At 38.2% G+C, this 22643-nt stretch overlaps 2 protein-coding genes across 4 annotated transcripts in view; both read right to left on the reverse strand.

Moving 5' to 3' along the window:
- Positions 1-339: 339 nt before the first annotated feature.
- smarcb1a (SWI/SNF related, matrix associated, actin dependent regulator of chromatin, subfamily b, member 1a) lies at positions 340-8738 on the reverse strand. Its single transcript, XM_042421341.1, has 9 exons — positions 8608-8738; positions 6604-6715; positions 5989-6118; positions 5291-5428; positions 4412-4539; positions 4148-4314; positions 3850-4040; positions 1920-2051; positions 340-794 (listed from the first exon to the last, which is right to left on the reverse strand). Exons 1-9 carry the CDS (start codon positions 8689-8691, stop codon positions 755-757), a joined length of 1122 nt encoding a protein of 373 aa, XP_042277275.1. The 5' UTR covers positions 8692-8738; the 3' UTR covers positions 340-754.
- A 5945-nt stretch (positions 8739-14683) lies between these two features.
- Positions 14684-22643, reverse strand: part of LOC121903639 (ral guanine nucleotide dissociation stimulator-like) — a 69329-nt gene continuing 61369 nt past the window's right edge. For 2 of the 3 annotated variants that reach the window (XM_042420862.1, XM_042420860.1), the window contains exons 9-18: positions 22366-22443; positions 21893-21979; positions 21746-21778; positions 21184-21305; positions 20882-20977; positions 20387-20645; positions 20151-20225; positions 18736-19002; positions 17988-18102; positions 14684-17509 (exon numbers count right to left, since the gene is read on the reverse strand). In XM_042420862.1, the coding sequence (XP_042276796.1) occupies positions 17334-17509; positions 17988-18102; positions 18736-19002; positions 20151-20225; positions 20387-20645; positions 20882-20977; positions 21184-21305; positions 21746-21778; positions 21893-21979; positions 22366-22443 (1308 nt within the window). In that variant the 3' untranslated portion in view covers positions 14684-17333. The remainder of the gene's footprint in view (positions 17510-17987; positions 18103-18735; positions 19003-20150; positions 20226-20386; positions 20646-20881; positions 20978-21183; positions 21306-21745; positions 21779-21892; positions 21980-22365; positions 22444-22643) is intronic. The other variant, XM_042420861.1, reaches the window with a different exon arrangement.

Below are 22643 nucleotides of genomic sequence, written 5' to 3' on the forward strand. Positions count from 1 at the left end.
TTTCATATCTTTAAATTTCTCTAAAACTAAAAGAGAAAAATTTAAAGTGAGTTAGGTTTTATTTATGAAGAGTTTAACAGTCAAATAGTCCGCTAATCTGCTTTATCAGGACTGTATTTTGATCAGTTTGACTGACGGCGACTTAACAACCCATCACTTATCATCAGATTCTGAATCAAATATTGCTTCATTCTGATTGGTCGAGAAAAACACAATTATTCTAACTGGCAGAAATGTTCATATCACTTAACACAATCAGTCTAACTGTAGCAAAAAACACACAATATAACCACAAATCAAGCTCATTCACTTTTTTTTTATTATTTTGTAAGAATTATTAAAATGTACAAAAAGACAACAAATACAACAAAACAATATATTATCTGAGACTGGTTGTGTGTTTTTAATTCTCCCTCTGGTCAGGTAAATAGAGTCAGTGGTCAAAGTGAGAGAGCAGCTTCTCCACGCTGAGGCTCGTAAAAGGGGGAAACACGAAGGAGGGACATTTTTCTACCGGGGGGGGGCAAACAGAACAGAATATTAATAATAAAAATTAAAAAAAAAACAAAAGAACACGCTGAGCGGCTGACTGAGGACCCGGCTGAGCAAAGAAGACGTCCAGAGGCGCGACGGAGGAGGAGGAGGAGGAGCATCTTTGTCGTTGATGTTTGTGAACTGTGGTCGTTCCTCAAACAAACAAGACGAGCGCCGTTCCTGCGGGGCGGGGCGGGCGGGGGGGGCGATGCTTCTTCGTCTACCACGCAGGTGCTGTGTTCGCAAGTCGCCTCATTCGCCTGTGAAGCAAACGGAAACAGAAACGTCACAAAAAAAACACACATACAGAGCAGCAGTGGAGGGTAATAATAGTTAGACTTAGAGCTGCAACAATATAATGTATCTGCAACTAATCTGATGAGCAAATCATCATTTTCATTCATTTTTTTAAAGTAAAAAAGCCAAAATATTTGCTGGTTTGTGAGAATTTGATGCTTTTCTTTGTCGTAGATGAAAGTTAACTAAGACAAAACACTGAACTGTAGATTATGTTTGATTTAAAATCTGTTTAATCACTTTTCTTTTTACAACTACGACTGAGTAAACGCTACTGAAATGAAAACATAAGAACACAAACTTCAGAGTTTTTATAAACTTTAATAACCTGATACAAGCTGCAGCTAATTATTAGTTTCCCTGCTGATTAATAATTATTGGATTCATCATTTTATCAACAGAAAAACTACAGATTCCCCGAATGTGGTGTCTTTAAATTTACTTTCATAAAACCTGATCTGACAGGATGAATCATATGTGTCAAACTCAAGGCCCGCGGGCCAAATGTGGCTCGCCACGTCATTTTATGTGGCCCGCGAGAGAAAAAGGTCTGATTGTAAAAAAAAAAAAAAAAAAAAGTCAAAGCGAGCATTGACTGAAAACTACATTTCCCACAATGCATGCTGATTATGTTACCCAGGAAGTGACGGTATCCTGCCACTAGACTGTAATGTCTCCACATCAATGTGATTTTTCCCAACAAGTGGAATTGAGAAATATAAAATAATGACCCCAAAATGTCCAGAAAGAGAAAAACTGATGCAGACGGAAGACAGTTTCAAGAAAGACGGGAAGGAGAAAACATGTCTGTCTTTTGTGTTATGAGGCATCTGTGGTCAAAGAGAACGATCTACCAAACACGGAGCTACGTCTGCTAAAAATAGCCTTCAAGAAAAACAACAAATTGTCCAAATGTATGAATAAGTAATACATTCAGAGTTCTTTAACATTAAGGAGTAGTTACATTTATTTTACATTACATTTAGTTACATTTAAAAGTTACATCTAGTTCTTTGAGGGCGATGATTATGCTGATGTGGCCCTCGATGAGAACGAGTTTGACACCTCTGGGATAAACGATCACTCACCTCGTGTTTCTGTCCTGGTCTCTGATCTTCTTCTCCATCTCTGCGTCTGTCAGCGTCTCCAGCAGGGGGCACCACTGGTCGGCGTCACCTGTGTTTCTAATGGCTATCTCCACCGTGGGCAGCGGGTTCTCACTGGAAAAACACCACAGACACACAGAGAGGAAACACTTGAACCGGGTTCAGTTCATGTCGACGCTGCTGTGATTTTTTCCCTTCGTGTGACTCAGATCGGATGTTTTCTGATCGACGTAAAAACTTATGAGACACAGAACTGGATCTTGAAATATGTCGATTGTGTTTGAAGCTTTAAAAGCAGAACAGCTGACATTCTGTTACAATAAGTAAATATTGATACGTGGCGGTCCGGGTGAGCAGGACAACAATAGGAACGGATCATGAAAGAAAAAACAAATTCCTGACTTTGCTGGTATTTTTTTAGAAACGTCTCAGCTCAGTGGAAACACAAGTGTGAAAACAAGCGTGAGAAGGTCTAACCACAGATGTGATCTATTGTTTTTGTAACTCTGTGCACGTGAGCGTCACTGTGAGCACATATCGGCCAAAGACGGAGAGAGGTCACACCCTCGATAAACAGCAGGAAGGTCAGAGGTCAACGGCTCAACTCTGTCCAATTTCACTTTGTGAGCAGATTACAGCAGATTACAAATCGTCATTAATTATCATGAAATAAGCAGGAAAATAAACATATTTCCTCCACAGCAGACGTCCAGTTGTGACACAGGTCAGTGCTGCTGTCTGGATTTTGAAATACTTGACTTGACTTCAGGTCCTGGGAAACAGGCTGCAGCTCCGCAGTGCTGCAGAGTCTCGACTACATTTCAGCCAAAGACGCAGCAGAGCAGCGAATGTACCAAAAAAAAACCCAAAAAACCTGAAGCAGGAAGCAGAAATCTGCTGGTTTACTGTTTGAAAATAAAACAGCAGGTTTCAGGTTCTGGATCAGCAGCCCGACAAGCTCCCTATAGACAAGAGGTGAAAGGTCACGTCACCATGGCAACGACACGAACAAAATGAAAAAAAAAAAAAAAAGAAAGAGATGTAACAGGACAGACGTTTCCACACAGTTTGTTTGTGCAACGCCCTAAAAAATTTCAAAACCAGGAAATTCCTTTTGCAGACTTGAGGGGGGAAATTAAGCTGAAACTCTCTCAGCAGACACGATTATGAAACAAAAACACACAAAACGGACAAAACGCAGCCGCAACAGAGAAAGAAGGGTTATGGGTTAACGAGGGCTGTGTCACCATCAACTTTAAGGGCATTTCTCACCATTTTCTAACATTTTATACACAAAATGATTAATCTGTTATTTGCAGCCCTAGTTTTCATTTCCAATGAGGTCGGACATCAAACTGTATGAACTCTTCTGGAGAATAACGCAGCCTTTAGTTTATCTAGATCAGATACTTTATTCATCCCACTGGGGGGAAAATTCAGGAACATCTGGGTTGATTATATTTAATAAACTCTGAGTCTTTCTGTGATGTTAAATCTTTGTCAGGAGGAAGAACTGAGTCTGTTTAAATCAGATCATTTACGACATCCTGTCACATGTGCTGGAGGTACCAACATGCAGGAAATAAGCAGACAGATTACACATTACACATCCAGTTGTGCACCGCAGCCAAATAAATAATATATAAATGGTGTTCAAGTCGGCAGGCTGATCATCTCTTGCACCTGTAAATCCACAGCTTATCTCACAGTTTAGGTGAGTAACTAGAGAGTAAAGCACCTATACGGCAGGTTTGTCTTTATTTTGGTGACTTAATTCTATCAACTTGTGTTTTTCCTCTCAGTCTCATCAGGTTTAAACATTGTGAGTCCTTTCAAACCTGAATACAGACTGTTTAAAGACAACCAGGACACACTCTGAGTCTGACGTTCGTCTCTGTGAGACGGTACCGACCTGAAGGCGTACGTCCTCTGGTGCCAGCTCAGCTGACCCCGGATGCTGTAGGCGATGGTGGTGACGAACTCCCCGCCCAGGCCGAGCTCGGAGCAAAGCTTCAGGGCAAACTTCTCCGGAGAGTTTTCCCTCTCGGACATGTCCCACTCAAACTGGTCCACCAGAGAGATGTTCCCCACATGGATGTTCAACTGGAAGCAGGAAACGTTTCATCAACAGGCAGAAAATAACTTATCTGCACAGAGAGTATGACTTTTATGATATTTTAAAGATACTTATTGGCAGTTTAGAGCGTCACCTTGATGATGACCCTCTGGTCCGTCTGGTCCTCCAGGATGCTGTCTGTCGGATAAGACTCGATCTGCTGTCGGATGGCGGAGGCGATGGCGGGGACGAAGGCCAGCGGGTTGAGGTCCAGGTCGTCACACAGGATCTCAGCGAACATCTCGGGCGTCATCAGCTTCTCTGAACGTTTCAAAAAGATGAGAAATATCACGTTTCTGTTTCTCTTTAATAAAATGTCTTCTCTGAGCTGAGAGAGAGAGGGATGATGGGAGTTTACCGTTCATATTCCAGGTGAAAGCGTCTCTGAGCTTCTGTCCCTCGATCTCCATGTCCAGGCGGATCGGAACCAGGACTTCAGACTGAGTGGCGTTCTCGTGGATCACTGCTGGGTCGTGGTCGTCAAAGCTGGACAAGACAAACAGGAAGTGACACGTGTAAAACTGTGGCGCTCACTGTACACTTGGTAAATTAACGGCAAGTTTGTCGACTCTTAAAATAAGTAAAGCTGCAAATAATCAGAGGATTCATTAATCTCTTGGTCTACAAATCATCAGAAAACTGTGAAAATCTTCTGTAGTTGATCAGTGAAACTGTTTGAATGTTTACTCGATCAATTAGAAAAGATCATAAAAACCACTAACAGACAGCTTGTTAATTCTTTATATACCAGATCTGATCTGAGTCATTAAGTGTCTATCAGTAATATGTTTTAAGGTTGTAGTTTTACTTGATGATGACATGATTTTATTATTTTATATTGATGAATGAGAGCTTGTCATGTGTCTGTATTACTCTGCTTTTATGTTGTTAATCTCTGAGGTTTTTCCTGGTAAAATGAAGGTTAAATTAATAATAAAATTTAAACAATCAGCTACATTAAGAGAAACAAACACATTTAATTTATTTCATTGTACCAGCAGTTCCTCCCTATTTTTTAAACCTATATGTACTTTCTGATACTTTATGACTTCATGTCTAAAGGGTTAGGGTGTTAATAGATGCTCTGTATTATGACCTAAAAATTAACGGAACAAAAAAAGCAACACTATTTATTTCTAAAAACCTCACAGTGCTTCCCTTTGACAGATGAGAAACCTACAGCTCACTATAGAGTCTATTAAATACTGAGCAGTGATGTCAGACTCTGGTGGCTCACCACAGTGGGAAGGTCCTCTTCTTGTCGCGGCCCAGTCGGCTGCGGTTGATGGTGGTGGAGCAGGGCACCGCGTCCAGGTGGTGAGAGCTGTTGGGCAGCGTAGGAACCCACTGACTGTTCCTCTTCGCCTTCTGTTCCCTGGAGACGGACCGAGACATCCAGACACACGAACATCAATACAGAATCACATTAAAAACAGAAACTCAGTCTCTCGCACAGAGCTGAATGTTTATATGTTTATATGTTGATATGTTGATATGTTGATATGTTTCAGGAGATAAAACAGCTGTTACAAGATCTCTGGTTTACAAATCAACCAGGAAGTTTCTGGTGAATTTTTTTGTAATTTTTATACATTTCAAGGAAACACTCAGAAATAAATCCTGAGATCTAAAAACCTGAAATAAATAAGTAACCAATAAATAATTTTAAAGACAAAAACACAAAAATCATTTTGTGTTGAATTAGAGCTTTAATCTCTTTTTTTCCTCATGTTTTCCTGCAGACATCACTGCTGAACATCACTGCTTTGACACTTGTTGTTACTAAAACAAACTCATTTGTAGTTTTTTCCTCTTGTGCTTCTGTGAAAGCGACATTTAGCCAGTCGAACCTCTCTGTGATAGTTGTCATCAACGTTACAGTTCGTTTACAGACACCGTCCTGTCCTGATAGTTCAGTGACCGTGGTGAGGGTACCTGAGGTAGGCGGGCGGCTCTGTGCTGATGGAAACAGCTTTGTACTTCTCATCGTTTCCTTCGAGGATCTCCTCGACCTCCGAAGCCTTCAGCAGGGTCACGCTGGTGGCCAGCTGAGTGTAACCGTGATCTGAACAACAAGAACAAGAGCATGAATGTGTTTTTATTCTCATTATAATCCTTTTTCCTTGTGACAAAATAACATGTTGTCAATCTAAAGCAAAAAGATACGCTCAGATAATCAGCATGTGGGTTTATGTGCCATGTTCACAATATTTCTTCTTCTGAGCTTTTATTATACAGACGTATCAGTCTTTGATTGGATGGGAATTTTCCAAATTCAAACTATGAGTCAGTAGTAAAAATGATAATAACAGAATAAGGAAAAACACAAATAGTCAAATAGAAAAAAAGCAGCTAAAAAAGATTCAGAATAATAACATAATAAGTAAATAATTCTTTGAACAGAAATAATCAAAAATATGAGTGAAAAATCATGTTATGCATAATGTTTTCAGTTGTAGTTTCTCTGTTTGTTTTCTTTCTGTATAAAACAATCTACGTCTTTAAATGTGTTATTTGTAGACGTGTTTGTTAGGACTGAACTCTACTGACCGTGTGATGACTCCACTATCTTCTTCCGCTCTTCTACTGATGCCAGTTTCCTCCATAATGACGGGTATCTCTTATACAAGGAGCCTCTGAACATACGGAGGTAGTTTCCCACCTGAACACACACACACACACACACACACACACACACACACACAGAAATGAAAAGACAGATGTCATTCTGGTTACACAGGCTGCAAAAAAGGTTGTAAGATTCATATGTTGCATTTATATTCGTACACATTGTTTTGTAGATTTGTCCTTTGATGATAATTTCAATACTCTTTATGTTATATTATTTATATTAGAGCTGCAACTATTAATTAATCGATTAGTTGTCAACTATTAAATTAATCGCCAACTATTTTGATAATTGATTAATCGTTTGGAGTCATTTTTTATGAAGAGAATGTCCAAATTATCGATTATCAAAATAGTTGGCAATTAATTTAATAGTTGGTAAATTATCAATTGATCGACTAATCATTGCAGCTCTACATTTGTTCTGTATATCACAAGTACTTGAAAACACAATATGATCTAAAATCTGTCAAGATAAATTGTCACATGTGTATCGCATTAAAAAGACATATTTTAAAATACATAAATAAATGATCTTTCTTTTTTCATGCTTAGTTAAATATAGTTTATTGTTGATTGAACACTTAGTAATGATGTTTAATGTCATCGGTTGAAGAAGCTTTTCTCAGTTTGATTACATGGAATCAGTCAACCCAAAAAAAGTTATAAATTAAAAATTCAGTTCTTACATTGGTTGTACTTAATTTCTTGTACTTGTTTTTCAAGCACTTCGTGGCACCAGCCTACATGTCTCACATGTGTATGAACCAGTGTGACCCCTCAGGTTCTCTGGAACCGGTCTTTTAGTTGATCTTAACTGCAGGACTCAAACTGTTGGTGACGCAGCTTTTATTATGCTCTGAGCTGCTGGAACAATCTGATGAGGATCTGAGAGCTGCTGCAAGTGTTGAAATCTTTATACACACATACAGCACTAGTTCCCGTTTACTTCAATGAGGAAATGTGTCCAAATTTTTGACTGATATATATACTTATACACACATACACACACACACATATGTGAGTGAGTGAGTGAGTGTGTGAATATATATATATAAATATGTGTGTATATATATATATATGCTCATCGATTTCATGTCCCTATTTTATTTCGCTCTATTATTATTATTATTGTTATAGCTTTTCATCTATATTTTTATTATGATTACATTTTCATAAGTTTTTATTTCTTGTGTGAATTAATCTAATTGTTTGACTGTTTATATTTATTCTATCTTATTATCGGCTCGTCAGTTATCTGTGAAACACTTTGAACTGCACTAACCTGTATGAAAGGTGCAAATTGATTGATTGATAGATAGATACAACGATGAGAGCACATTAGCTGAGTAGCTGGTTAATTTCGGGGTTATTGTGAAGCTTTTGTTCAGAGAGTAACGTTAGGATTATTTTTTAGCATTACTTACGAGTAAATAACCTTGTAACAGATATTACATAAAGTTAGCATACATTGCACAGTAACTACGGCGCTAAATATTAGGGAATAGCTTAAACATGTCTATCTGTATCAACAAATATGACTTTTAGTGTTTAAATTTAGTGAAAAACGTCAAATAAAGCAGCTTTGTTTTGTTTAGCAACTTGCTAAACAACGTTAGCTGGAGAGCTAAAGCTCGCTCAATCGAATAAACCCGAGTGAATCCTGCAGAAGGACGAATATTTACAGATCTAACTTCATTCTGTTACATCAATAAATACATTAATTTGTTTTATCACCGCGGTTATTCTCAGTTGAATCAATATTTAAACCAGAAATAAATGAATGAGCTTTAATGCGCTGTTAGCATCGTTAGCTGCCTAGCTGCTAGCGAGCCGGGTCAGTGAGAGGTGACATTAAAATCATAACTTTCTGCTTTATGAGCACTTTGTGAATAAAGTAGTTTGTTAAATAAGCGAAATACTAACCTCCGACCCGATCATGTAAAAGTCTCCATCCTCCTCCAGCTGAAATTTGACAGGTTTCTGTCCAAACGTTTTGCTAAGCGCCATACTGAAGAGAAATAACAAAGCTCTGAGCTGCCGCGCATGCGCAAACGAGACACACGTCCTGTCGCTGAGAGATGACAAACTGTCCACATACTTCTGGCCACAAGGCTGTTTTCTATATGTAGATATATGTATGTAGACATCCAATAAATCCTTGAAAAGAATGTGTGGACAGAAATATCAGATCAGTTTTGGATCTGTTAGACAGACATGGAAACTTGTTCACATATAAATTTGATAAGATTTGTTTTTTTTTCTGTCAACTTTAACTTTTCTTCAACCTCACTCATGTTATCCCAAAACCTTTCTTACTTTTGGCTAAATGAAATGAGTGTTAACATTGCCAAATGTATTGAAGAGGCTAAAGCAATTAATTTTAAATTAATTAATGATATACTGAATACATTTTAATTCATTAGATCAAGATTCAATTTTGAAAGTTGTGTCTGTTCATTTTGCTGTACAGATGTTGAAATCATGGAGCATATTTTTTTCAATTTGCTGTTGCTCCCAACTATTTAGGAAACCAATGGAAGAATGGTTCAAATAAAAGAATGTGTTGAACTTAAATCACATCATGAACAGTCAGAAAATCTGCTGATTAACACGATTCTCATAATAGCAAAATATTATATACACAAAGACAAATTTATGAAAATATAATGAGTTTTAATTGTATTGTAAATCCCTGAAGTGTATGAATTAGGGTTTGCAATGTGTGCAAAATGCTGAAATGTGTAAAATTGTACAAATACAATCAGAATGTACTAATCTTGGATTTAAATTGAAGACAGTTTATGTTAATTTATCTTTTTAAAATGTTATTTATTGTAGTGTTTATGTTGTATTATATAAAAAAATATATTTTTTGACTATTTTTCTTATTTTAAATTGTTTTATTTTATGTTTGTATTTTGTGTGTTTCTGCCAGGTTTTTAATACCACGGTTTGTGATATATGCTACAATGAAAAATGTAAAAAAGAAAGTTTTCTTATTACTGGTGAAATTCTTTATTCACACAAAACAACAGAAGAAAAATAAGTTAGATTGTTTAAGTTTTTAAATGTTTAATGATTATTTCTCTTTGTGAATTCTGCACTGCTTGTAAATAATCCCTGAACTGAGCATTTCTCTTTTTTTAAGTTAGTTTTTTTAATTCTTCTTAGACTAGCAGATATATATGAAGTTTTTTTTCACATATTTCTCTTGATATTAATTAATTGGGCTGTTGTTTGATCCATATTCAATTTACATATTCACATTTACAATCTTTTTTATCATCAAATTCCCTCTTTGTGTTTCCCTGTTGAGCTGCGGTGGAAGCATAGTAACAAAAAGAGGATATATATAAAATATATATTTTATATTATTTACCATTACTTGACTTTTGTGGTACTTATTTTCTTTTACTTTGTATATTTTAATCTAAATATGCACCACAACACCAGAGAAAATTCCTACTTACAATAAACCTGATTCTGATTAATAAACCATTTATTTCACCAGTTATGTAACGTACAGCAGAGATTCAGCTGGAGCAGATTCCCATTTTGTCCCCCATCACTTCCACTGTAAGTTCATTATGAAGGGATCTTCTAATGGTCAGTATGAACAGGAGGAATGATTACAGCAAGAAAAACAGGTTTTAATGTTCATTTGGGCTCCTGAATGTTGATTTAAGACGCGCCTGAAAAACTGTGAACTCGTCCTTTAACTTGCAACCTCTGTAGTTTCCAGCCTGATAATGTTTTACTATTTTACTGTCTTTTGTTTTCTTTTTTAGTATTTTACAGTATTTTTCCTATCAGCTGTGTGTATGTAGGTTGATCTACATATAGATGTCAAGCTGATGCGTATAATCGCCCTCACAGGGACAAATAAAGTTGAATTTATTTATATTGTTTGTTGCTTTTTGTAATTGTTAAATCATCTTTATGCTGTTTGCTGTTGGATGAATCTGTTTCCAGTCTGGTATTCACGTTCATGTTTATCCAAATCAATCAATCCTCATTTTTAACTCTCTTTTCAATATATTTTCATATCATATATTGAATATATTTCACAAATTTAACATTGTAAATTTCTATTTTATATTATTTACCATTACTTGACTTTTGTGGTACTTATTTTCTTTTACTTTGTATATTTTAATCTAAATATGCACCACAACACCAGAGAAAATTCCTACTTGGCAATAAACCTGATTCTGATTAATAAACCATTTATTTCACCAGTTATGTAACGTACAGCAGAGATTCAGCCGGAGCAGATTCCCATTTAGATGCAAAAAAACCCCAAAACAATTCCTCATTCAAACACAAGTAGAAGAAGAAAATAAACAAAAAGCCTTTTTTTACTTTTATAAACTTAATGTTTATTCGTATATACATGAATATATTAATCTATAACCAAGAAAGGAGAGAATGTACAATGCAAAACAAAATCTCTATATACAAATCAATAAATAAACAAAGACATAATCAAGGACAGTTTTGTATTCTACATAAGTTTTTTGTGTTCTTGGGAAAAGTAGGAAAAGTAAAACAAAACAGACTGCATTTAGAAAAAGTTCTGAAATCCTTTTTGTTAAAATGGAAAATGGCACCCGAGCACAGTTCAGGGGAACGAAACAAAACTTAAAACAAAAGAATAAAAACACACACACACACACACACACCACGCCAGCTGGTTTCCAGTTTTAGTTTTTTTTTTTCTTCTTCTTCTTCTTCTTCTTGTAAACGCAGCCTTTTTGTTCAAACTCGCACAGAATCAGGTCAAATCACAAAAGGTACGTCATGTCAACAACGGGCTACGACGAAGAGCTCAACACGGACCAGTCCAAACATCGACCTCATCAGCACAGAGACGCTCGCAGGGGGGGGGGGGGTTCGGGAAACTCACTCATGTGCACGATGAACCTCAAACCTGCCGGAGGAGCACGAGCACGTTTAAAGTAGAAGACGAAGCTGCTGCAGAAACCACAGATGTTACTGAGAACAGCTGGAAAAAAAAAACACAGAATCGCTGCTGCTCACTGTCGTTTTCATTTAAGGCCCAAAAGTTTGACAGTTTTCATTCCAACCAAACACTGTAGAAAAGAAGAAACTGACGCTGCGTTCAAGTGATGTCGGGAAAAATGAAATGCATCGGTAGCGTTAATGTCTTAAAGTTATTTTCTACTTTTCTTCTTGTCAAAAGACCAAAACCAACAATGAACTCATCTGCTAACAAGTATTGTCTAAATATATCTTATTCCTCTGTGCTGTAAATCTCCGTTATTGTTCAAAAACTATTAAAAACACGTCAATGACACGTTAACATGAACACTCGATCCCCCACACACACATACACACCGTCCTGCTGCCAGAAATACTCACTACAGCACCTAACGTAGATCCTTCCACCACTGAAAAACAGTCCCAGACAAACGCACTATTTCCTCCCGTTTGAATGACGTTACTCAAGAACTAAAAACTAAAGCTGCAACAATTGCAAATGCAACTATTTTTGACAATTGAATAATTAAAGATTTGCTGGTTGCAGCTTCTCAAATGTGAGGATATGAAGCTTTTCTGTGTCAAACACGACACAGTGAGTAAATAGAATCGAAAAAAATTCACTATTTTCTGACTTTCTCTTTTAGACCAAAACGATTCATCGAGAAAATAATCGTCAGATTAATTGAGAATGAAATTAAAGGTTAGTTGCAGCCCGATTAAAAACTACAGTGTCCAGCTGTTATAGGAAAAAGAGGAAGAGGAGGAGAGAGAGATGACAACGAAGGTCTCTGGCTGGAGTCACACCAGGAATGTTGCGGTTGTGAAGCATGAACAGCAACCATTCGGTCCTTTCATGGGATTTGTTGATGATAAGAAAAATATAGAATAATGCCAAATTTATCCTTTAAGAAATTGGTCTAATTTATTAATCTGTCCATCAGTTATAAGCCAGCTGTTATTGACTAGATTCAACTGATCATTGATTAGCTGCAGCAGCATTTCTCACCAAAGTCAAGACATTTTTTTTTAAACCATTAAGAGTTGAACACAAGTCAGTTTGTGACATCAAGTAGGAGAAACCAAAACACTGTTTGTACAGACGCGGCGCTGCATCGAAGGTCCTGTTGCAAAGAGTTGTTTATATAAGAACACAGGTTGTAAATACTGTAAACGCAGTCTGTAATAGTCTCTTCTGTTGGGTTTTCACTACAGATGTGTTGGTTTTTATCCCTGAAACTTTGGCAAAAATATCTGAAAGGCTGTTTTAAAATGTTGAGCACCAGACGGAGGAACAGTAAAGTTAATTTCGACAGATTTTACACATAATCGACAGGGGGCTTAGCATAAAAACTCACTGTAAAGTGAGCCCGAGTTTCATGTAATTCAACCAGAAATGTAGCTGCAACATTTTTGTCACTAACAGGCTTCTAAAAATAAAGTTTGGTTGGAATAAGAACCTGATTTTGGAGGCGGAGATGCTCCGGGTTTTAAAATTTTTGCTCCTGAAAGATCTGACAGATATACGGACACACGTGAGCGGTTTCTACGACGGCTTCATCTGCACTTCATCTCACAAACGTCTTAGTTTCAAGTTTCTTGGATGCTAGTCTAATTCTCCACAGGGAGGCGACACTGGCTTCTGTAACAACTGTTTTATTTTTTTTTTGTTTGGTTTTTTTTTGTTTTTTAAATAGTGTTCTCACCCTTTTTTTTTTTGTGTTTGTTTTTCAGAAAAATGCGACAACAAGTAAACATACAAACTTGATTTTTTTCACACTGTGAAAGCCTGTTAAACCTTTTTCTCTCTTTCCTTCATATTTTTGGCACATGTAGGGTCAACGCCTGTCACCAGGGATTCACTACTGACACCATTAAGGGGAAACAAGACATTTTATCCTTTTTTTTTGTTTGTTTTTTTTTTGTTCACAGTGCTCGACGTGACGCCGCCGATCAAAAAAAGACAGGCAGAGAGAGAGGGGGGGGGTGGGGGGGGGGGGGGAGTGAAAGGGGTCGAAGGTCACAGTGTTTACGAACAACATTCACGACAGCCGCTGATCCCCCCCCCCCCCCCCCCCCCCCCCCCCCCGCTCGCCGCTCCTCACCGTATATTGCTTTCGCAGGCTGTTTCCCCTTCCCCGCCCCCCCCCTCCCCCTCGGTCCAATCACGGCGCTTCATTCATTTGATCGTTAAAGAGAATTATGAACTTCATGCAGGTGAAAATAACAACAACAACAACGACAACAATAACAACAACAACAACAACAAAAAAAAAGGCAAAACATGGTTGCAGTGCAATCCAGGCAAATGTAGTGTTTCTGTTCTGCGGTGATATGAACGACTCGTCAGGAAAAATCCAACCGTAGAGATTCAAGCGTTTGTTTGTTTGTTTTGGTGAACACACTTTCCTTTAATTGGTGATTTCCTACGTTTCCCAGAATGCTGTGCAACGGCACTTCATTAGAGTTGAAAGTCGATTAATCTGAAGCAATTTTGGTAATCGATTAACGGCAAAACTGCTGCAGGGATCAGTCGATTTAACTGTTTAAACTGCTCGATCAAGTGAAAATTAATCTGCAACTATTTTGATAAAAAAATGACTCCCAGCTATGAATCAATTAAGAAAAAAAAAAAAAATCTAACTGAATATCTTTGGGTTGTGGCTTGTTCGGTCGGGACAAAAGGGACGTTGAGTAATATATTAGAGGTTGCATTTTGGGTTTTGGGAAACATTTTCAACATTTTCCACCGTTTTATGACATTTTATAGACCAGAATAATCATCAGACTAATCAATAATGAAAATATTCGTTAGTTGTAGTCCTAATATTTAGATTGACATATGGATTCTTAATTATCCTTTAGAGAATATTAAAAAAAAACACTTTAATTCTGGTTTAATAATCATATTAGTTTGTATGTATACATATTATTATTATTCCTCTTCCTGCATGTAGATTTTTTTTCTTGTTTGTGTGTATTTGTTTGATTTAAACCAGTGTAAATAAATAAACTCAACTCTCTCTAGTCGGGCAAAAACTTCCATATGAAGCCACCTTGTGCTCTGGGAAGCACTTTCACTATTTTCTAACATCTTAGAGACTAAAATAAAAAGACTAGATTAATTGTTCACATAAATAAATGTTATGTGTGAAAGCAGAGAGAAACTGAAGCCCTTTAAAATCAGTGTTGATGTTGATTTTCTAGCTGTTAGGATTCGTATCCACAGGAACTAAAGAAATACACCAAAATGGACCCAAAACAGTGGAAAGTACGTCACCAAAAACAGCTTTTTTTTATATAAAAACAGTGATGAGATGTTTTCAGGTTGGATTTTCCCTTTAAAGAGAAACAGAGAAAAGAGAGAAGAGTCGTGTGCAGCGTCACTGTCGTTCATCTGGACTCCTGCACACGTTTTCTCCAGACTCCAGGTTTTAACATTTAAAGGAGCTTCTCTTTATTCTGACGAGTTTTTTTTTTTTGACTAGTTTTCCAGATCTGGAATTCATCAAAGTACATGTTACAGCCGGAGAGGAAAAGACTCTGCTGCCGTCATCATCACCGGCGGACGACACCGCGCGAGAAAAAAACGTCCTGCTGGATAAATCAGCGGGACGCGGCGGGTGAGCGTCCGCATCACAGGCCTGTCATGGCACATTCGGAGAGCGGTTACTGATGGATATGAAGGAAGAGCCGCCATGTTGTAAGAATGAGAACTGAACCACGGGGGTTAAATCAAAACATCGGTTTGCTGTTACATCAAGTTTGTTTTAAATTTTGGATGTTTCTGTATGTTTTAAAGACTTTTTGGGAACCCCTTGAAAACATTTATCCTAATATATAATAATTAATTTGAATATATACAATTAGTGTATTTACCTTTACTTCAAAAGTCTGCTTTTGGTGCCTTACTGTAGATGGTAAAATTGTCATTTTTGAGGCTTCTTCCAAAAAAAAAAAAAGTTTGAGTATCACTGAACACTTTTACTCTTGAAAGAATACGGTCAAATTTAATTAAATTAAATATTTTTAAGTTTTGCGCTGATTTATGGAAACCAATTTATTCCAGGAAAAGACAAAATGTTAGTTTTTTATGTATTAAGTTTCTTATTAATTATCCACTAATTTTACTTTCATTCAAATATTAAATTTTTTTTTTTGTCTTTTCTTGGCAGATTTGAGCTTCCGTACGTTAGGAAAAAAAAAGATGTTTCTGTCGTCTTCCAACATGGCGGCCGGCGGTCAGGAAGTAAAGAGAGAGAGAGAGTGGTGCAGCTTGTTCGACCTCCTCAGAAAGATAATTAGCAGCACCATGTCAGAGCAGAGAGATGCAAAAAAAAAATGTACAAAACAAATAAAACAAAACAAAAAAAAAAAAGTCAATATCTCGTGACGATTCTATTAACAAAAATCTCATGGTCCATTTCAAAAGAATATACTGCACAGTCGGTGTTAATGGATATTTATATACACTCAGTCTTTTTTTTTTTGTTTTCAGCTCACTTGTTCTCCTCTCAGGAACGTTTTTGTCTTCGGTCAAGTGCGAGTTAAAGACCGCCACATCCTTCCTGGTGTAGTGGTTACGATTCATAATAATAATAATAAAAAAAAAAAATTAAAAAAAAAAGAAAACAGTGGCATGTGACTCATGGCTGTGCCCACTGGATTTTGACACAATGTCTCCATTTCAGACCACTTTTCAGACCTTTTTTTTTTGTGGGTTTTTTTTTTTTTTTTTTTTTAACATGGCAGCGTTCAGAAGTTTAAAAGGTCCGTCCACGTCAGCGTCGCCGGTGTTTTTTTTTTTAAACGAGTCCCGGCTGTCCGGCGGAGAACAAAACGTTCAGTGCTGCGGTCCCACAAAACACTTCCGACATCAGGAAACCTCGGGGGGGGGGTGGGGGGGGGAGGGGTGAGACGGTAAAGGCGATGGTACACTCACAACAAAAAGTTCCCTGAAAAAATAGAAACACATTCGAACACCCAGCTGGGACACACATCTGTGTGTGCGCGCGCTCGCTGCGGCTTCGTATTGTCCGTTTATGTACACTCCATGCCAGTAGGGGGCGTGCATGAAGACTGAAGAGTAACCTAAAGGCTACCGGGGGGGGGGGGGGGGATCGTGGGAATTAAAAAAAATGCTTTAAATTGAAAGTGCGTGAAACTAAAATGTTTGAAAGCTGACCAGGTGATGTTAAGATGTAAACAGTTGTAAACAAAAGATGATGGAAATGAAATGAATCTGCTTTTTTCCCAACCAGCCGCGTGATATTTCAAACCGACGCAGCTTTTTTTCCTTTTTCCCTACAAAACGATATCCTTTGGTTTCCATGAACTCTTCCGCAGCCTCTTCTGGAAACTATCAGGAAGTTTCCCGCGACAGCCTTTTAACGTCCACCGGAGGGTCCTGATGACGCGACGCGGCTAAGGTGCTCCTCTGCTTCCCGTGAACCCACAGGAAGGTTGCTTTGCTATCTCCTCTGGCATCTCAGTGTTCATCCAGTCGCTACCAAAACTCAGATACTTCAGGTTAGTTGGCCTCCGACGGACCTGAAACAGAAACGTCTCTTCTGAGGAGCGGAGACTGGCAACGGGGGGGGGGTGAGAGGGTAGGTGGGAGTTGGGGCAGGAAGTGGCGCGTTTTCTCCTCAGAAAATCCCTTTAGCGATTTTCAGTCCCTTCTGTTTCATGCGAGGCAGCGTCGAACTGGCCACGTTCTTGGCCCGCACCGGCCTGGTCGGGCCGCGCTTCTTCAGCACAAAGTCGTAGTTGGCAGTGGAGTTCATGGCGTAGAAGACGTTGGCGTTGTCTGGGATCCGAAGCTCTGCGAGACAGGAGAGAGAAAAGAAAACAACATGTAGTGAGTCAAAACAGATCCGTTTCCATAGTTACAACAACTGTAACCGAGTGAGGAGTCGTCTCTCTAGAGGATCACATCATACCAGTTTCCTGGTATCAGATTGAGATTCTTCATGACCGCAGCTGCAGAAAACATCATAAAACATGTGCAACAAAATTTTATTAACCTTCTTTTCAATGACTATTAATGACCAATAAAAAAAAAACTGTTTAAACAGTTTGTATTTATAAGATTTGAGAGAGTTGAATGTCTTTAAGACCTGATCTGATGACATGTGTGGACAAATGGCCCAGTCACACAGAGAAAGACAGAAATTTCTTAATAATTTACATTTGAAAATAAATAAACAGAATTTATTTCTTCTTCTCTCTGACTGTCTGCAGAACTCTCGTCACATCTGTGTCGAGACAAACAGTGTTTTGTTTTTTTTGTTTTTTTTTACCTTTGTCCTCGGAGATTTTCTGCATCAGCTCGTATTCCTCGGTCTTCTCTCGATCCAGGTTGTGTTTGATCATGGCTTTCCTGATGACGGCTGGAGTCTTATCTTGACTCGTCACCTGAATCGTGAGAGAAACATCAAACCTGTTTATGAACATTGAGTGAAATTAAAGGAATTCTCACAACATGTTGAAAGGACATTGAAACCAGATCCGTTTCTGACTTTCACGACACTTAAAGAGGCTGAAAACTAAAATATCATGTGAGTTATACAGTATTCTTGTGTCTTCTGTACAAGTGACTCCTCAGAGAACTAATCAAATACTCGAGTTTTTATTCTTTGAGTTGTGAGTTTCAGAGATAATGAGATCTCTGAGGAACACCAAAGACTGGAGTTTGCTTTGTCCCAAAATCTGCCAGAGTGATACTAAACTGAATATTTGATAGAAAATGTAAAATTTATATAAACTGTCACAACTACACAGTAATTTGATCATGTTTTTAAGTAAGTAAGTAAGTTAAGTATTGATTAATTCATTAAATTCATTCATTAAAATAAGAACAATCTTGTTTATGTTTATCACATATTACTGATATTTACTAATAATGTTTGTTTGTCAGCTTTAATGCAGAAGCAGCTTGCTGATAAAGATAAAGAGTCTTATATTTAATACTCAAACGTGCTACTATGAACTGTTTTTGTAAATTAAATATATATTTTTAGAGAGAATCGGCCCTCTCCGTTTCCTCACCAGGATGCTCTTGTACATGTTGCCGTTCTCCACGTCCAGGCTGACCCTGATGATGCAGCAGTCGTCCACCTGCTGGTTGTACAGCGGCAGCGACAGAGTCGAGTAGTTCGACACCGCCGACACCGAGCGTTTGTGTGAGCGGGAGGCCGACAGCGGGGTGGAGGAGGAGACGGAGGAGGAGGAGGCGCTGCTGGAACCGGAGGCCGAACCGGAGCTGGAGCCCATCCCCGAGGTGTCCAGAGACGACAGCGACGTGCACTCCCAGAACTGAACAACAGCAGAGCAAAGCGGCAGGTGAGTTTACAGTAGTAGATAGGATTAGGGTTATGGGTTAGGGTTATTGTTAGGGTAGGGTTATAATTAGGATTAGGGTTATTGTTAGGTTTAGGGTTATTGTTAGGGTTATTGTTAGGGTAGGGTTATAATTAGGATTAGGGTTATTGTTAGGGTTATTGTTAGGTTTGGGGTTATTGTTAGGGTTATTGTTAGGATAGGGTTATAATTAGGATTAGGGTTATTGTTAGGATAGGGTTATAATTAGGATTAGAGTTATTGTTAGGTTTAGGGTTATTGTTAGGATAGGGTTATAATTAGGATTAAGGTTATTGTTAGGGTTATTGTTAGGATAGGGTTATAATTAGAATTAGGGTTATTGTTAGGTTTGGGGTTATTGTTAGGGTTATTGTTAGGATAGGGTTATAATTAGGATTAGGGTTATTGTTAGGATAGGGTTATAATTAGGATTAAGGTTATTGTTAGGGTTATTGTTAGGATAGGGTTATAATTAGGATTAGGGTTATTGTTAGGGTTATTGTTAGGATAGGGTTATAATTAGGATTAGGGTTATTGTTAGGTTTGGGGTTATTGTTAGAGTAGATTATTTAATTATTCATTGATCTGTTTTTTTTGCTGCAAGCACAAGTCCAAAGATATTTAATTTATAATGATATATAACAGAGAAAAACAGCAAATCCTCACATTAGGGAAGCTGGAACCAGGAAATGTTTTGTATATTTGCCTGATAAATGACTTAAAAGACTAATCAAAACAAGTGTTGTTTTATTTGGACATATTGAGCATTCTGAAGCATATAAAATAATCTTACCTTAAGCTCTTCTCATCATATTTGGTTAAACATGGTAAAGTTTGTTTTTAACTATCTATGAGCGTCCTTGATTAGATTTTAAAGAGTTAAAAAACCCAGAAATCCTTGTGTTTGCTGACCTCCAGTGGTTTAACATCTCACCTTGCTGCAGTGATGTACAGGTGTATCACTGTTCAGCATAGTTACTTCTAACTACAGAGAGGGCAGCAGCAACAACACTGCTTTTCTTCAGTTTTCAAGTTATTTTATGTCTGTTTCATTTTCTTTTAATTAAAATACAAATTAAATAAAAAAAAAAACATTCTGTTACCGTTGAGGTCGTATCTGCTGGTGGAGCTTCTCTCCCCAAAGCAGAGACAGAAAGTTTCACTGAGGGTGTCGACGTCTTGAGAGGGACAAAAAAACAGAAACACCAGGAAGTCACACAGGTGAACGAAGCAATCAGAGAAAGTGGAAAATATGAATTGTTACCCGATTTTAAATCAATCCAATCATAAACAGTCACATAATAACCAGTAAAATGTTCTTGTATTTCGTATAAAATACCAGAATCTTGGTAGATTTTTGTGGTGACTTCTTTCTTGCATCTTTCCTCCTCACCTTCCTCTCGTGTCCCTCGGGGGAATCGGACAGGAAGCTAGCGTTCACGTCCTCCAGGTCTGAACCGCTGGAGCTGACGGAGGTGACGCTGAGGGCGTCGCCGCTGTCCCCGCCGCCTCCTTGGTACGGTCTGTAGTGGGAGTGGTCGAAGGACTTGGAATGAGAGCCTGGAGCGCCGCTGGAGCCGGCCTCCGTCAGCTGCCGGCTGGAGAGGATGAGAAAATAACAGAAGATCAGAAAGAATAACACAACAGAAGGACAGACAAGTATATATAATATTAGAAATGTGTGTGTTGTTGAGCTCAATCTGCATTAATTTTGCTGTATGTTATGATTATTAGTGATTATAATATACATTTATAAGTTGTGCAACATTATGAAATGTTTGTTTCTGTCTCAGATCAGCAGTTGCAGATCTCTGTCTCGGTTTTGGTCACTTACTCGCTCCAGCGTTTCATGATTCCTCCGTTTTTCTTGGCTCTGAGTGTGTTGCTGGCCGACTCCGACAGAGGCTCGATCTCACAGGACAGATTGTAGCTGCAGGAAGAGAATGTCAGGACGAAGACGACGTTAATTTAAACTCATCTCACAGTCTTGTTATTCAGAGCCATGCTGTCGTTTCCATCCTGCACCGATATGCCGACAAACTGAACACGACCCCGCGCGCTGAGTCATCGCTCTATGATGATGATGATGATGAAGTGATGGTGTTGATACTGAATGAAAAAGTGAAAGTGACTGACCTCTCGGCCTCGCTGAGCTTCTCCACGCCTGCGAACCACTCTCTGAAGTGGCTGTCCTGAGTGAAACTGTAGTTGTTGGAGGCCAACTGGAGCAGTTTGATCTGAGCGATCACCTCGAACTCCTGCAGGTAGAGAGCAGAGCGAGAAACAGAGAAACAGGAAGGAAAAGAAATTAGTTGTCAGATTTTGATTCGTCTGATTTGTTTTTGTCTGCTTGAGCTCAGATATGCTTCCTCTATCTTTCACCTACACATGGTTGGTGATTGGTGGTTTTATTTCTTGATTAATTGATTAGTTTTTTGGTCCATAAAATGTCAGAAAATGGTGAAAAATGTTGATAACTGTTTCATCAAATGTCTTGTTTTGTCCACAACTCAAATATATTCAGTTTACTGTCATAGACGACTAAAGAAACCAGAAAATATTCACATTTGAGAAGCTGGAATCAGAGAATTTGGACTCAAAATGATTAATTGCTTATCAAAATAGTTGGTGATTAATTTAATAGTTGGCAACTAATCAGTTAATTGACTAATCGTTATATACAAGAAAATAAATTTACCTTTCTTCTCTTCTCAAAGTTGATCAGACCACCCTGAAATATGACACAAAAAAAACATGAGTGACAGTAAAAACATAATAATCTGTCAAAGTAGATGAGAAAAAAAAACTTATCACAGTATAAAATCATGCTTCACAGCAGTCTGACCTCAGTGTAGTCCTTCATGGCAGTGTCCATCATCACCAGGTCCGTCAGGAAGGTGCCCAGGTAGGGAATCGTGCCCTGCATCACTCCCTGATCACAGAGGAACAATCAGAGGTTAACATGGAGGCTGGAAAACTGAGATTCATAGAGACATTTTTACGTAGAATGTATCAGACAAAAGCCAGTTACCCAAACATTAACTGTAAGAGTTTTATCTCTAAAATAACAGGCTGAATTTGCAGCATATCGTCTGTTTCTCCTCAGATTTGGACAGACCGCAGTGACTTCCGCTGCCACTAGATGGAGCTGTTGGTCTAATATTGATGCTGCAGGAGAAACTGCTTAATGATCTCAGTGTTACGAGGCAGCTGCCGGGGGGCTGAATGTGTGTGAATGTTTGGATCACTGATGATGAAAATAACCCCTCTGTGAGGAAAGTTAGTCATCAGAAAGTGTTGTTTGTTTGTTGGACTGACCAGGTCTCTCTGCTGTTGGTGTCTCCTCTGAGCTCGTTTGGGGTTGATTTCCAAAGTGGCGAACTTGGAAGTGCCCTCCTATAGAATAAAAACAGACAGTCCATCCTCGTTAAATACACACAAAAAACACAGAAATATACTGCAATTTGTCAAATCTGGTGTAAATATTCCTCATAATTCACCTGCAGTCCTTCATTAAAACAATAAAAACATGTAACAGCATGTTTTTCTAAAGGCTGAAACTGATATTTGACAATTTTCCATGAGTGTCAGTTTTT

This window comes from Thunnus maccoyii, chromosome 9 (assembly GCF_910596095.1).
Source record: "Thunnus maccoyii chromosome 9, fThuMac1.1, whole genome shotgun sequence".
NCBI lineage: Eukaryota > Metazoa > Chordata > Actinopteri > Scombriformes > Scombridae > Thunnus > Thunnus maccoyii.

What these genes read in the sequence shown, in the direction of transcription:
- smarcb1a (XM_042421341.1), bottom strand. Translation starts at nt 8,691, where the DNA reads ATGGCGCTTAGCAAAACGTTTGGACAGAAACCTGTCAAATTTCAGCTG. An exon ending in GATAGTGGAGTCATCACACG is followed by an intron (nt 6,119 to 6,603) that starts GTCAGTAGAGTT and finishes CTTGTTGTTCAG; the next exon opens with ATCACGGTTACACTCAGCTG. An exon ending in AAGAGGACCTTCCCACTGTG is followed by an intron (nt 4,540 to 5,290) that starts GTGAGCCACCAG and finishes TGTCTTGTCCAG; the next exon opens with CTTTGACGACCACGACCCAG.